The sequence below is a fragment of the Sus scrofa genome, chromosome 15, assembly GCF_054392235.1.
Source record: "Sus scrofa isolate SSC_HxYL_T2T_F1_AM1 chromosome 15, Sscrofa_HxYL_maternal_Yorkshire_Landrace_v2.0, whole genome shotgun sequence".
Classification (NCBI taxonomy): Eukaryota; Metazoa; Chordata; class Mammalia; order Artiodactyla; family Suidae; genus Sus; species Sus scrofa.
The window spans coordinates 135,808,620-135,823,688 of NC_139397.1; the positions used below are offsets into that span (position 1 = coordinate 135,808,620).

The window sequence follows — 15,069 nt, forward strand, 5'->3', positions numbered from 1 at the left end:
AGTGGTTAATGAATCCAACTAGGAACCATGAGGTTGTGGGTTCAATCCCTGGCCTTGCTCAGTGGGTTAAGGATCTGGCATTGCCATGAGCTGTGGTGTGGGTCAAAGACGCAGCTCGGATCCCACGTTGCTGTGGCTCTGGGGTAGGCCAGTGGCTACAGCTCCGATGAGACCCCTAGCCTGGGAACCTCCATATGCCGTGGGAGCTGCCCAAGAAATGGCAAAAAGACAGAAAAAAAAAAAGGAAAAGAAAAAAGAAAATACCCAGAGAGAGCCACACCAGTGGAGTTTTATGATCTCTTTGTGTATACACGTATTCTGTAAGCGGGGACTGCATCTTCCTGTTATCCCTGGTACCCATACAGAGTATGCAGCAAGCACGGCGTTACTCTTTGGTGAATGGAAACAATCAAAGCTCATCTTCATGAGGCCTCTCGGATGGCTACTGGAAGCACCTGCTGCTTCCTCTTTTGAATCCAGGGGCATCACTAATTTGACAGTTCTCCACGTGTTGCTTTCATGTGCTGACACTATCATAGCTTAAGTCTTGGGTTGCTACTGGTTTGTCATCTGTCTGGAAGCTTGTAAAGTCTTGTACCTTTCAGAGCACCTTGAGCAGGCCTGATCTCCCATCCTCGGTGGCTAGTTTGTATAAAGACACATGCAGCACAGTCCCTGCCTTCCTCCAGAAACATAAACTACTGTAGATTCCCCGCTGCCCTGTCCTGTTTGAGAACCCTTTTCTGTCTTCCTTTATTTCCTATCTTGGGACATTCAGGAGAGAGACCCTTGGCCCCCCAACCCCTGCCTTCTACAGCACCCCCCCCCCAGTTTGCCCTCTGAGTCATCCCCACAGGAACCATGTCCCCTTACTCTGTCACCCATGTCTCTGGCAGAGTCTTCAGATGACTCCTATGTGTCTGCTGGAGAAGAGCCCCTGGAGGCCCCCATGTTTGAGATCCCCCTGCAGAATGCAGTGGTGGCTCCGGGGGCAGATGTGCTGCTCAAATGTATCATCACCGCCAACCCGCCGCCCCAAGGTGAGCTCCCCTGAGGTTGAGACAGAGAGGGGAGTTTCCTAAGTGGGAGGAGGAGGGTGGGGTGTCGGGAGGAGATCATGTGCTCCAGGGAGCTGGAGGGACTCCTGTGTGTGTGTTAGGGGAGCTTTCCCAGAATCCCCCCAGAGAGGGGAGGGCAGGTTGCGCCTAGGTGACTGAAGGGCAGTCCTCAGGATTCCCTAGGGTGGGGAGGGGAGTGCTCCGGGCTTGGTGTCGGGTAGGGGGAGATTTTCCCCAGGGGCAACCCTGTCACCTCACTCCCTCCCCACAGTGTCCTGGCAGAAGGATGGGTCCTCGCTGCGCAGTGACGGCCGCCTTCTGATCCGGTCTGAAGGCGAGCGGCACACCCTGCTGCTGCGGGAGGCCCGGGCAGCCGATGCTGGGAGCTACACGGTCACCGCCACCAACGAGCTGGGCCAGGCCAGCTGTGCTGCCGTGCTGGCCGTGAGACCTGGTAGGGAGCCTTCGGGCCCTGGGGGCCAGGTGGGGTGAGGAGTGACCCTTCCCACTCCCATTCGGGAGCTCCAGCTCTCAACCAGTGTGCAGTCTGTTCTCCTGGGCCTGCTGCTCTGGTGGAAGCATTTTAAATGGCCCTGGCCTCAGGGCAAGGGTCAAAGTCGCAAGGCGCACGCCAGGCCGGCCAATTCATGAAGTCATTGAGATTTGTGTTCAGACATCCTCTAAGTGCCATTCTCCTGTGGCGTTTCCCTGAACAGGGCAAATTATCCGTTAGTCTTGGAGAAAAAGAATCTCCCAGCCCAAAGGGCTTAAAAGCCATCACGAGTCTTCTGAGGGCACTTCCTCTCTGGAACAGCCAGCCTCCCCAGTAAAAGGAGATGCTTTTAAATGTCACAGGCCTCCCCGACTCCCTCGCTTCTTCTGTTGAACCCGGAGCCCTAAAGAAGGTGTAGCTTAGAGGACCTCTCTGAGGCCGAGGCTGCCTTGTTTTCTATTTTTATGAAAGTCGTCTCTTAGTGTCTCCCTCCTTTCTTTGGGTTTAAGCCCAGTTTCTTTCAGGTTCAGGGCTGGGCTGGACCGGTGTCAGTGTGCATGGCCAGTTCAAGTCCTTCAGGGTGCTGGGCCTGACAAGGTTCTGGTCCTGAACAGTGGGGGTGGAGGGAGGTGAGGCTGGGTAGAGGGTGTTCCAGAAGGAAAAAAAAGGAAAGTCGCAGGTCCGATCCTGGAGGCTGTCACACTGTTGGATGATGAACCTAGCTCAGCAGACTTGGGTTGGAGGACAATGCAAGGCAGATAAACCCGGTGCCTAGAACAGCTGAGTGGTCAGTCCAGGTTGTGGGATGCTGGGCTGAGAGACATCAGAACCCCGAGGAGCGTGGGGACGAGACCCGCAGGGGGAGGGGCTGGGCATGCCTGGAGGGGGAACAGCACACACTGTTCTGTACCTTGCTTTTGGCTCAGTGCTGCCGGCGACGCGATTACAGAGCCTGCTTTGCTGTGGTCCCCGGGGCCTCGGCACCTTCACAGTCAGGGAGCTGGTGCTGGTATCTGACCAGAGGCCCCGGCCTGCATTCGATCCTGTGGGCTGCAGGTGTCTGGCTTTGCAGAACTGTGGGTCTTCACCTTCCTTAGCTTATCTAGCCCTCCCAGGAGCCCGTGTGTTGGGCTTTCTTTTTCTCCTCGCTTCTCCCAGCACGCTGAATCATACCGTCCCTCCGCTGCGTGCTTCCGGCCTTCCATCACCTCTGGGATCTGGCTTCTGACTCAGCTTCCAGCTCCCCTCAGGGGGCCCAGGCCTGGCTCCAGGACTTGGGTCAATACCTGGCTTGGGCTGAGATTTGGCAAGGGGTGTGTGTGGGGGGTGCCCCAATACTGGCTCGGGGCCATTCGGGAGCCTTTTAAGGTTGGGAAGGAGACTCGGGGCAAGGCAGCTGTCAGCACTTGACTGGGAGTTCTGTGTTCACCACGCCGCCGAACCTCTCTGCACTTCGGCTTCCTCATTTGTAAACCAGAGACAATTATACCCTCCTCGCGAAGGAAAGCAAATGTGTGAACGAGCTTTATGAACTGTAAAGCTGTAGACAAACGTTAGCTGTTGGCGTTATTGAGGGGTGATGTGCACAGGAGCGAGGGTTTCCACGAGCCTCCAGGGAAGCTGCCTCTTCCTCTTCTGCCCTTTTTCTTCCAACTGTCTGTGCCTTGGGGACTCCTGCCCTGCCCTTGCTGGGTCTGCTGCCCGCGGCCCCTCCATCTTTCCCAGCCCCTGGGTCCTCAGCCCATCGCAGCATCTCTGTGCCTTCTCCACCCCAGGGAGCCAGAAAGGCTCACCGCATTAGTCAGTGGCACCAGGCGTTTCAACCAGAAAACAGCTCCCGTAAGTCAAGCCGGCTGGAGGGCCCCAGGGCTTGAGGGGCAGGCACGTGAGTCTAGACTGGCTGTGGTGGAGGAAGCAGATTTTCTTACCCTACAAGGCGCTGTTTGGTCCACAGCAGCTGGATGGGGGCCAGTGGACCCAGAGAGCAGCAGGAGTGGGCGGAACCAGTGGGTGGCATGGACATCTGGCAAGGGAGGGGGTCCCAGGCCTGGAGTCTGCAGGGAGTCGGGGGGTGTGGCTGAGGGTGGGGGCGGGAACCCGTTGAGGGAGGGAGTATGTGGCATCTTTTGAGGAGAGGCTTCGTGGAACCACCTCTTTTCTTGCTCCTCATGGCGCCCTGGTAACTCGGTGCCCTATTGGGGTGCACCCCCTCCGCCCCCCCCCGGCCATAGGGCAAGCTTTTTTTTTTTTGTCTTTTCTAGGGCCACACCCTCGGCATATGGCTGTTCCCAGGCTAGGGGTCTAATCGGCGCTGTAGCCGCTAGCCTACACCACAGCCCATAGCAACTCTGGATCCTTAACCCACTGAGCCAGGCCAGGGATCAAACCCACAACCTCATGGTTCCTAGTCAGATTCATTAACCACTGAGCCACAACGGGAACTCCCAAGGCAAGCTTTTGAGAGTCCAAAGATGTCAGTTCCTGGTTGGGAACTACAGGAACAGAAGTAACTAGAAGATGTAGTTCCCTGGGTGCTAGGATGCGGGGGGCAGTCTGACCTCACTGTCTCCGGCAGCCCCACCCTAGCGCTGGTCCCCCCCATCCCACCCCATCTCACCGAATAACTGCGGAGACTGTGGTCAGGCTCCTGAAGCGGGTATGCATTGGGGCAGGTGGTTGGGGCATGTGAGGGATGCGCTTAACCCAAGCTAAGCATTCTCAGGGCTGCCCGCGTCCGTCTTGCAGCATTTCTCGAGTTCCAGAGGGGTGCCAGGCGCAGTGTCTCTCAGCAGTTTCTTGTGTTTGGAGGGTGCCAGATGCTTTTTTCCAAACCCTTTCACATTCCTTCCCTTACTTGAGCTATGACAGGCCACGCCATGTATATCCCTTGGAGAGGGACATCTCAGGTAGTAATACCCCCATTTTACAGATGGGAAAATGAACGTGGAGAGTAAAGTGGCAGCACAAGGCCAGCAGCCTTTGCTGAGCATCGATCACCTGCCTCAGAATGTTGATGATTTAGGGTGATGGAAGAACTCTCACAGGAAGCACATTACCTCACTGTGGGTGGCAGCATAAGGAAGCGTGATTAGTGAGCGTGCACTGCTCGCTCCGTGTGTCCCAGGCCCTGTGCTGACTGGGTTATCGCGGTTAAGCCTGCCCTGGGAGGTAGGTTGCCTTATCATACCCACGTTACACATGAGGAACCTGAGACTTGGAAAGCTTTAGCAAGTTTCTCTAGAGCATCACTGACCAATAGAACTTCCTGTGATGGCAGAAACATTCTCATGGGCACCGTCTCATAGGGTAGCCACGAGCCGCACGTGGCTGTTAAGCACATGAAATGTGACTCGTGTGACCGCCGAGCTGACGTTTTCATTTTAGTTCATTTTCGTTCATGCGCACTTAGTCTCAGGCAGCTAGAGGCTACCCTGTTGGGGGGCTCCGCTCTAGGAGTGGGGGCCCCTGGGATCATGGTTTGAGCCCTGTCGCTGGGTCTCCCAAGCCTATGCTGGGTCTCTCAAGTCTACGCTGTGCTGTGCCGGCCCCTTTCCTGCTCCTTTGAAGGGGGTCCAAGTTCAGGGAGGATTGTGCTCAAGAGCTTCTGGAGCTGGGATGCGGGGTGGGGGCGGAGACCGTTGCTGCCCAGTGTGGTGGGTCAGCCTGGCGAGGGAGGGGGTTCTCTCCTTCCTCTCTTGACGCCCCACCTCCGCCGTGGCTGTGGCGCTGCTTTGTTGCCCTGCGTGTCTGCTGTGCTCGTGCTCAGCTCCCCTCCCCTCTCAGGCTCTGCTCAGGAGGAAGGGGATCGTTGGGGGTGAGGGGGGGTCACCCACTGGACCTCCATCCTGCTGCCTTCAAGCCTCCCCTCGAGCACAGGTCTCCTATTATCTGAGACCAAGTTTCTAGCATCTGCTAGCTAGAAACTTCCCCTGAGCTGGTCACTGTGTTCTCATCTACAAAGCCAGGGTCGTGATAACTCCTGTGCGACATCCTTGATAAGATTTGTGAGGCCCTGTGGGGCTGGTGATTTAGCTAAGGACATTTGGGCCAGAGGCTATGGCTTATCAAAGCTCATTCTGGTCCTACCAACACCACCATCTCAGAGAAGAGGTGGTTTATTAGGGGTCATGAATATTAAAAAAAAAAAAAAAGGGGAAAAAAAATCACGGCATCAGCACCTGTCCCCCCTCTGCTTCTGGCGCCGGTCTTGGCGGCTGCTGCAGAATTACAGAGTGTCCCTTGGGAGGGCGGTGGCTGCCCATGGAGAGGATCTCAAAATGTCACTCTGCCCTGTTCTCCATCCCTGACCGGCATTTGGACAGCATCTAAGAAAGTAATGTGGTCCCTCGACCCGACTCAGCCTCCCTCCCTGCTCCTGTCTACTAGAAGCAGGTCAGCCCCAATTGGTGCTCCCCGCCAAGGCTGCCACCTCAGAGTGGGGGTCACCACGTAAGTCATCAGAAGAATGGGGACCTAATCTGCCGTGGGTGCCACTGTATCCAAACGTGGAGCAGCCCCAAGTAACACACACAGGGAATGAGCCTCTTCCAGGTTCAGGCTGACCATGTGTGTGACGTTCTCTCTTCTTCCTCGTCCGTTTTAAGCCTAAAGGGAAACATTCTCAGCATGACCCTTCTCCTCTTCCAAGGGCAGAGAGAAATGGCAGCACCTGCAGAAATTCCCAGCTGCAGGCCTGCCTGTGCCCTCCATCCGTCATTTGCATAGCAGGCGTTTAGAGAAATGGCCTCTAGGGGACCTCCTGGGACAGCGCATGTGGAGAGCGGGCTGTGACCGCCTTCCTCAGAAACCCCACGGAGCTCCCCTGGGCCTTCCGAGTGAAGGCCACGCTCCTGGGGCCGGCCTCGACCACCTGGACCTGTGGATGACCCAGGGTGGCCGGAGGCACCTGCTCCGACCCTGTCACGTCCCACTTTTTTCTTCTTTCCCCAGTTCTGAGCCCGAAGGTTGAGCTATAGCTCTCTTCACACACCTTCTGCCTTGGAGCATTTGCTCAAGTGGTTTCCTCTGCCGGGAACACTTCTTCCTGCTTAAACCAAGCTCTTAATTCTAATACCACCCTTTCCTCTGTGGTCTCTTCTTCCCTGTGCCCAAAGCAGTGTCCTGCTCTCTGTACTCGTGTGGCTCTTATCTGCCCCTCTCTTGCCACCCTCTTCTTGCTTGCTGATACAGTCGTGTGTGTGTATTTGGCTTGTCAGCCCAACCATCCGGTAGGTTCCTGAGGACACCACCGTGCCTTTGCCACTCTCAGGCCTCCCAGCCATACCTGGAGGCCCTCCCAGACAGTCGGGGGCTGAGTGGGACTGCAAGGACTGTGTGTGAGGTGGCAGTGGGGGAGAGACCTTCCAAGCCCCTGAACAGCCTAGGTCACGTGCAGAGGCTGAGCGGACGTGCATTTGCAAAGGGTGGTGAAGATCTGCCTGAGAGTGGAGGTTGGGACGGCCGGGGAGACCATAGAGCCATGGCCCTCAGCTTGTGGTCCCCAGACCAGCATTGCCATCACCTTGGGAATGCATTAGAGATGTGTGACATCAGCCCCAGCCAGACCTACTGGATCAGAAACCTGGGGGTGGGGCCCAGTGAGCTGTGGTTTAAGGGGCCCTCCACGTGATTCTGGTGCAGGGTGGACTCTGAGAAGCCCTGCCCTGAGGCAGGGACCTTGTGCCAGGTGGGAGGCCAGGTGGTGCAGTGGGAAGCACGTGGGCTGTGGAGCCAGACCTCCACGGTTCAGAGCCCGGCCTCGAAGTTTGGTGGCCAAGTGAGATGGAACTTGGTGATACCACCTCTTGCCACCAAACCTTTGCGTGTGTAAGAATCGCCATGGGAAGTTCCCATTAAGAACCCGACTAGCATCCATGAGGATGCAGGTTCCATCCCTGGTCTCGGGCTAAGGTTCCGGCATTGTGGCAAGGGGGCATAGGTCGAAGATGTGGCTTGGATCTGGCATTGCTGTGGCTGTGGTGTAGGCCAGCAGCTGCAGCTCCAATTTGACCCCTAACCTGGGAACCTCAGGCATGCCACAGGCGTGGCCCTAAAAAAAAAAAAAAAAAATCACCTGTTGGGGAACGCATTCTAACAAAGCAGTTTCCTAACCCCTGTTTCAAGAAATCTAATTCTTCAGGTGTGAGTAAGGCCCAGACACCTTTTTTTTTTTTTTTTTTTTTTTTTTTTTATGGCCGCCAGGGATTGAATCCAGTCCGCAGCTGTGACCTACACCTCAGCTGTGGTAATGCCCAATTCTTTAACCCGCTGCACCAGGCCAGGGATCAAACCGGCACCTCCGCAGGGATCTGAGCCGCTGCATTCAGATTCTTAACCCACTGCACCACAGTGGGAACTCTCAGAAATTTATAGTTTAAACAGTCTCCCAAGCGGCCCTGATGCTGGTGGTTCAAAGACCACAGCTGGTGACAGATCATTGATCAGCCTCCTTGGCCATGCAGTTCTGGGGGTACACAGGGGTGAGGGGCCGCTGCCTTGTTTTGAAAAGACCTAGTCCTGAGTGTTCTTCCTGGGCTGCTCTGTCAGCCCCCCTCTCTAAGGAACCTAAGGAACCTCCAAATCCCTTTGTCACAGGGTGTCCCTAGGGTGCTATTCCCCCAGCCACCACCAGGGGTCTCAGTCTCCCTGCAAACTCCGCCCTTCCAGCTTTAATCTCTGCAGGCCCTCCCTGGGCCCTTGCGCTGCCTCAGCATTGTCCATCCAACCTGGAGGTGACCCCAGACGTCACCACACTCCACAGCGGGGAGGGCACATTTGCCTCCAGGGGCCATGCCGGTGATCTCAGCATCGGCTAGTGGCCAGACCCCGAGCAGGTGCTTGCCATGTGCCATCCTGACTTCCCTCTCCACCCCCACCTCAAGCCAGTCTGAATGGTGGACCCTCCTCCTTCACTGGCCATGCTGAGGAACACAGGTCACTGCTTGGGAATGTGGCCCCAGGCGGGCGTGATAGAAGGTGGGAGAAGGCCATGTGACCTCTCCTCAACAGCTCTGCAGCTCTGCTGCTGTCTCCCGGCGCCTTCCCCACCCAGTCCAGATGGGTGCTGGTTGTGAGGGGTCAGAGTGTGGGGGGTGGACAGCCTCTGTCCTCCTGACTGTTGGCCCTGGTGGCGCTGACAGGGTGAGGGACCATTGCCAACAGAGCCTGTAAGAGAGGGGTTGGGTGCAGGTCCGGTTCCCCACGTGGCTGCGAGGCCAGACCTGCCATGGCAGGAACAGGAAGGTGGAGGGGGGATTCTGGGCCCTGCAAGTTGAGCGGGCATCTCTGCGAAGGAGGCCAAAGGTCCTGACAACTGATTCGCAGCACAAGGGAAGACTGGGTGCGGCCTGACTCTGTAGTATTTGAGGCTTGTCAGTGGATTCCAGCGTCAGGGATCTTGGCTGTTTGTTCAGGGAAAGGGGCATCATGGGGGCTGTTTGCCATCGTACCTCCTCTGCTGGACATGCCGAAACAAATGGGGCAGCACAGGCATCTTGGCTGCTGCAGTGCAATGCCATCCCCATCTTCCCCTGGGCACCGAGGCCCCCGCCCTTTGAGTCGAGGCGCCGTTGAGGTGGCTTTGCATTTGTCAGGGTCCAGAAGCTGTAAGGAGAGAAAAGGCAGATCCCGCGGTTTGGGAATGAGCAGGGTGGCTAAATCCAGCCGGCGCGCTCTGCCCCTCCCCTCTCCTCCCCTTCACTCCAGGGCCCAGGCGGCTTGTGGTCTCCGCAGGCACCACCTCCCCAGCCAGCTGCCTGCCTGCCACCCAGCCGGTCCAGGCCTGGCCAGCCCCCACCCCCTCCCTCCCCCTCCTCAGGCTCCCTCCCCTCCCCCAGGACCTCGTGCAGCGCCTCGGCAGGGTCAGCAGAGTAAGTGGGGCTGGGCAGGCTGGGCTCCTGCTCCCTGGGGAGCCGGGCGGGGTGGGCAGTGGGCAGGCGGCAGGAGGGCCCGGTGCCAGGACAGATTCTTCAGGACAAGTGCAGGCCGGGGTCTGCGTGCAGAGTCTTGGGGTGAGTTGGGGGGCAGCCCGGCCGGGGTACAGGGCCAAAGGGGCTTGGGGTGGGGGACCAGGAGGAGGGGCCAGGGGGCTGTGGCAGGCTCATGTCTGTATTTGGCAGTCGGATAGGAGCCAGCTCAGTGAAGCTGGGCCCCTGGCCAGTTGCAGGGGAGGGCCTCAGGGCCCTGGGGACACCCCTCCCCCAAAGCAACGCCGGTGCCCCCTCCTCTTCCCCAGGCCGAGCTGCCCTTCTCTGTGGATGACTCAAACTCTGCTTTTCCAGCCCCTGAGAGTTTTGGGGGAGGGTGGTCTGTGCTGTAGGACTGGGGCCAACAGGTGCCCCTGGGGTATCTGGGGCGGGAAGCTGAGAAGGCGGGGGAGGGCTGGCTGGACAGTGCCGCCTCATTGGCCCTGGCACTGAGGTCAGGATGGGGCTTGTCTGAGGTGTGTGTTCCTCTACACCAGGCTCAGCTCACCCATGAAATGGGTGTCCTCGTTGCGCCACACTCTGGGGTCCAGAGGCGTAAAGCACCTTTATTGGGAGCCTGGCGTTCTGTGCCAGGAATGTGGGTTTCCTGCTCCAGTGGCATTCCAGGACTCCCACAAGGCCCAGGAGTGGCCCCTCTGCTGCTTGACTCCTTTGTCTCAGGCCAGTCCCTTGATTCCCCCACTGAGGAGGAGCTGTAGGGTCACGGTTGGGAGTCTGTGACTCCAGGGGCTCTAGGACAAGAACACCTGGGGAGGGTCACACGACAAGTGAATGGGAGCCCCGGGAAATGAAGTAGGACAGGGCTGGCCTATGGGAGCTGATTCAGCTCCTGGCCTCTGTTGACATTGCAGACCTTATCAGGACCTTGACCTCAGTCTTTCTGCCCCCCATTCTCCTCTGGCATCTCTCTGTACCACTGTCTCCTTTCTGTCTTCTCTCCAGGAGGGTCCACATCCCCTTTCAGCAGCCCCATCACCTCTGACGAGGAGTACCTGAGCCCCCCAGAGGAGTTCCCGGAGCCTGGGGAGACCTGGCCACAAGCCACCACCATGAAGCTCAGTCCTGACCCAAACCGCCGTTCCTCTGACACTGGCTCCAAAGCGCCCCCCACCTTCAAGGTCAGCCCCCTGAGGCCAGCCCTCAGCCCCCTGAGGGCCCATTTCCCCATGTTCTTGGGGCCACCCCAGGTCTCCATCAGACTGGTGTGGAAGAGGCCTTGGTCCCAGATCCACCCCCAACTCCCAGCCCCCAGGAGCCAAAACTGGGCCCTGTCTCCCCTGACACTTTGGGGTCCCCCTTCAGGTCTCACTGATGGACCAATCAGTAAGAGAAGGCCAGGACGTCACTATGAGCATCCGTGTGCAGGGGGAGCCCAAGCCAGTGGTGTCCTGGTGAGTAGCAGCCATGACCACCACCTGTCAGCCTTCCCCTCTGCCCTGGCTTTGGGTGGAGGGCAGTGCCCCCTTCGCGGACCCCTCCACAGTCGGCCCTGGGGCATCATCCCAGGCACGGCGGTGCCACTCCCCACACGTGCCCCTGCCCCCTGCCTGGTGTCCAGGCTCATTTGGGGCCTCTGCTCTGGGGACCGGTTTGGGTAACAAGTGGTCTTCTGTCTGTCTGCCTGGCATGAATGGCCAGCAGTCATCTCACTCCTGGAGAAGCCGACCCCCGCTACCCCCGTCCCCACCCCCATCAGTTGATAGTAGGGTGAGTTTTGAGGCCTCTTCTGCGCCCAACCCTATGCTTGGCCCACACATGGCAATTTGTTTCAGAGTTAAACTTGGGCCTCCTCGGCTGCAGCGCTTCACCCCAGATGCCTGAACTTTGATTACTCATTGTGCTTAGCTTTCTATTGGTTTGGGTTCTGATTTTCATTTTTAATTGATTGTCTCATCCCCAGTGTCATTCTTTAACATTGCAAATTAATTCATATGCCTTTGGGGGAGGGGGAAAGCCATCCGTCCATTCAAAGAAATAAAAACGAGACATGAAATCTGGGAATTATTGCGAGCTGGATAGCTTGGTGGTGCTTTCAGTGTGGTTGGAGCCCAAGAGTGGAGAGACCCGAGGGCAGGAGAGGTCTGGAAGCTCCTGGAGCTGGTGGGATGTCAAAGGCAGGGTGAAAACCTGGTGCCAGAACCCAGGGGAGCCCACGGTCGGCGGGACAGAGCTGGGGAAGGGAGGCCTGCGTGGCTCTGCAGCCCCGCTTCCCCGTGCCTGCAGGTCAGGACCTTGGGACTCAGTTCTTGCCCCTCTGACAGGCTGAGGAACCGCCAGCCCGTGCGCCCGGACCAGCGGCGCTTCGCCGAGGAGGCAGAGGGCGGGCTGTGCCGGCTTCGGATCCTGGCAGCCGAGCGGGGCGACGCCGGCTTCTACACTTGCAAAGCGGTTAACGAGTATGGCGCTCGGCAGTGCGAGGCGCGCCTGGAGGTCAGAGGTGAGTCCCTGACCCGCTCCACCCATCGCCCACCCTGGCCCCGCCTTGTCCCTGCCCAGTTGCCCACTTTCACACAAGCTTAGTTATAGGAGGCCAGACCTGGAAGGGCCTTGGAGGGCCCCAAGTTTAGCTGCTCCTGCTGTAGTTGAGTACACTGAGGCCCAGAGAGGGGAGGTGATTTGCCCAAGGCCACACAGCAAATTGTTCAGTGCTCAGCCCCCTACACGGTACTACCTACCCTCTGCTCAGTCATGCCAGCCAGAGAGACCCCGTGTCCTGTTGGCGGCCAGCCTCTCCCCACACTCTTCTAAGCCTTCGTCACCTTGCCCAGTCCTTTGCTCACACCTACTCCCCTTGCTCCTCTTGCCTCCTCTACTCATCCCTCTGCTGTGCGGAAGATATTGTGGTTGGGGTGGCAGCGGGGAGACTCTGACAGTTGGACCCGTCCGCAGGGGCCCTTGGAGGGCTTGGGGCATCTCGGGGACCCCAGAGGGGCCAGGGTGAGTGGACCTGGGAAATGTGGAGAAGCCTGGGTTCCTAGAGACCAGCGTAGGGGCAGGCGGCCCTCCAGGCATTGGGCTGGCAGGCCGGGGACCGGCTGCCCTTGGGGGCTCACGGTTTTCCTCCCGAGGGCAGGCTGTCTGCCTCACCTTCACCCGCCCTTCCCTGGGGGCGGTTCAGGGCCTCCACACACTCAGCCACCACCCCTCCCTTCTTGGCGGAGGCCAGATCTAAGGGTACCCCCGACCCCCTGTTGGAGCCTGGATTCTGAGAGTCGTGGTCACCTCCCTGGGCCCCACCTGCCTCAGTTACCCTCCCCTGTGCCTCCAGTCCCCGGGGCCGCCACCGCCTCTATCTCTGAATTCTTTGGCTTTCCCGCCCGCCCTGGCCCCAGCCCCAGGTCCCTGGCCCGCTCCTTCCGCTCCAGGGTCTGGCCCTGCCTTGCTTCTCTGTGTTAACCCACGTCTCAGTGCTTCTCTCTCTTTGGGATTCCTCCCGACATCCCCCAGGCTTTGGGGCGCACCTGATGCCGGCGTACACCTCCCCCTTGGTTGTCCAGGGCCTCCGCCTGCCCAGGAACCCCAGAGACCTGGACTCTGGCTGTCTGCTGGCCTCCCAACCCTGGGGCTGACCCTGGGGGAGCTGAAAGTGGCAGTGCCGCCCTGGCAGTTTTAGAGGGGCCCTAGCCAGGTCTGCGTGCGCGTGCGTGCGTGTGCGTGCGTGCGTGTGCTGCACTAACCTGCCGCTTGCTGACTGAGGTTTTTGTCTGTACACAGGCGAGTGAGCTCAGGGGGCCGCCTGCGCTCCCCCCGCTGCCCTCCGAGCCGCGCCCCTGTCTCAGGCACCTCTCGGACCTCGCTGTGTTTCACTGCCTCCTGCCCACAGACCCTGCCGGCCCGGACCCTGTCCCAGCCTCCCCCCCACCCCACGCAGCGTCCTGGGATAGCCCATGAGCCCCCATGGACCCTCCCCCCCAAGTGGACACATGGCTGGGCAGGCTGGGACCCCCTACACGGACTGAGTGCCAGGAAGGGGCGGCCACGAGGGGTATCGAGATCACCCCCCAGTCTCTCCCGGAAGGGGAGCACCCAGCGAGTGCATGTGCTGCCGCTGCTACAGGCCCTGTCTGTCTTTCCGTTTGTCTGTCTGTGTGTCTGTGACAGTCAGGGAAGGATGCCTCCAAGCTGGTGCGGGATGAGGCTGAGGGGGACAGGACAGGACATGGCATTGGTACGATGGAGGGGCCCAGAGGGCCAGGGGGCTGTGGACAGGGAGCTCATGGGGCACTGACCATTCCAGAAGAGGGGGGCCTGGGCACTGACCATTCCAGAAATGGGTTCCAAGTGGCACAATACTTTTTATTTCACGAGACACCACAAGCCAGAGGCCCCTGAGCCCTGTGCTGATGAGGAGGCCTGGCTGAGGCCTGGCCCCGTGCAGGCTTAGGGCCCATCTGGGGCTTCCTTGTTCACTGTCAGGGCCAGGGGTGCTCTGTCTGGGAATGAGGGAGTTAGCCAGGCTTGGCGCAGGAGTAGAGGCCTGTTGTAGTGGGTGTGGACATATTCGGAAATATGTTTCTTAGCTCAAATAATAAAGTCCAGTTTGTACCCAGCTGGTGTGCTGTGTTTTCTTTTTCCGCCGCCGTCTCTGCCCCTGTGTGGCCCTCTCAGCTTTCCGGCCCTTGATTCCCTCCCGCTTCTCCCGAGGTCACCCTCTCTGGCTGGGGTGGGACTGCCATCCTGAAGCCAGGCCTGGGGGCTCCTTGCTGTCCCGGCCTGCTGCGCGGGCGGGCTTTCCGTCTCCAAAGGAACAAAACGCATCTCTCTCTCTGTGTCTGTCTGTCTCTCTGTGTGTGCGTGTGTGTGTCTCCCTTGCTCCGTGTTTCTCTGCTCCATGCGTGCCCCCCGTGGCCGCTGTCCCCTCAGCACACCCTGAAAGCCGGTCCCTGGCCGTGCTGGCCCCCCTGCAGGACGTGGACGTGGGGGCCGGGGAGATGGCGCTGTTTGAGTGCCTGGTGGCGGGTCCTGCCGACGTGGAGGTAGACTGGCTGTGCCGAGGCCGCCTGCTGCAGCCTGCACTACTCAAATGCAAGATGCATTTCGATGGCCGGAAATGCAAGCTGCTGCTCACCTCTGTGCATGAGGACGACAGTGGTGTCTACACCTGCAAGCTCAGCACGGCCAAAGGTAACTGCCTACCTGGGCCCGAGGGCTACCCTGGGCCTCTGAGAGCTGCCGGGAGGGGAGTGGAGGTGAAGGAGCTGGGTGCAGAATGAGACAATGGGGCTCATCCGGTGGGGCTTATTCAGACAATGCAGAAAATGGGGTTCCATCTCCAGGGAGAAGAGCAGAGGGGTGGGAAATGGTGCGGCACCTGCCTCGAAAATCAGCACTTGTCGTAGCCCCCGGGGGCAGAGTCCATGTTCACACTTGTTCCTGTTGGGAGCCAGGTGCTGAAGGGTAGCAGCCGCACCTGGACTTGGACTTGGGTTCCAATTCTTGCCCTGCCACCTACCAGCCACGTGACTTTGGACAAGTCACTTCAACTCTCGAAGCTCTAGACTATTCATCTGTAAAAAGGGATCATGATAAAACA

The 15,069-nt window shown here is 58.9% G+C and overlaps 1 protein-coding gene across 6 annotated transcripts in view; it reads left to right on the forward strand.

The window, feature by feature from the left end:
• Window positions 1–15,069, forward strand: part of SPEG (striated muscle enriched protein kinase) — a 58,725-nt gene that overhangs the window by 16,793 nt on the left and 26,863 nt on the right. For all 6 annotated transcript variants that reach the window (XM_021074879.2, XM_085000511.1, XM_085000512.1 and 3 more), the window contains 6 exons: window positions 897–1,040; window positions 1,330–1,512; window positions 10,479–10,654; window positions 10,839–10,927; window positions 11,798–11,973; window positions 14,400–14,660. In XM_021074879.2, coding sequence (XP_020930538.2) covers window positions 897–1,040; window positions 1,330–1,512; window positions 10,479–10,654; window positions 10,839–10,927; window positions 11,798–11,973; window positions 14,400–14,660 — 1,029 coding nt within the window. The remainder of the gene's footprint in view (window positions 1–896; window positions 1,041–1,329; window positions 1,513–10,478; window positions 10,655–10,838; window positions 10,928–11,797; window positions 11,974–14,399; window positions 14,661–15,069) is intronic.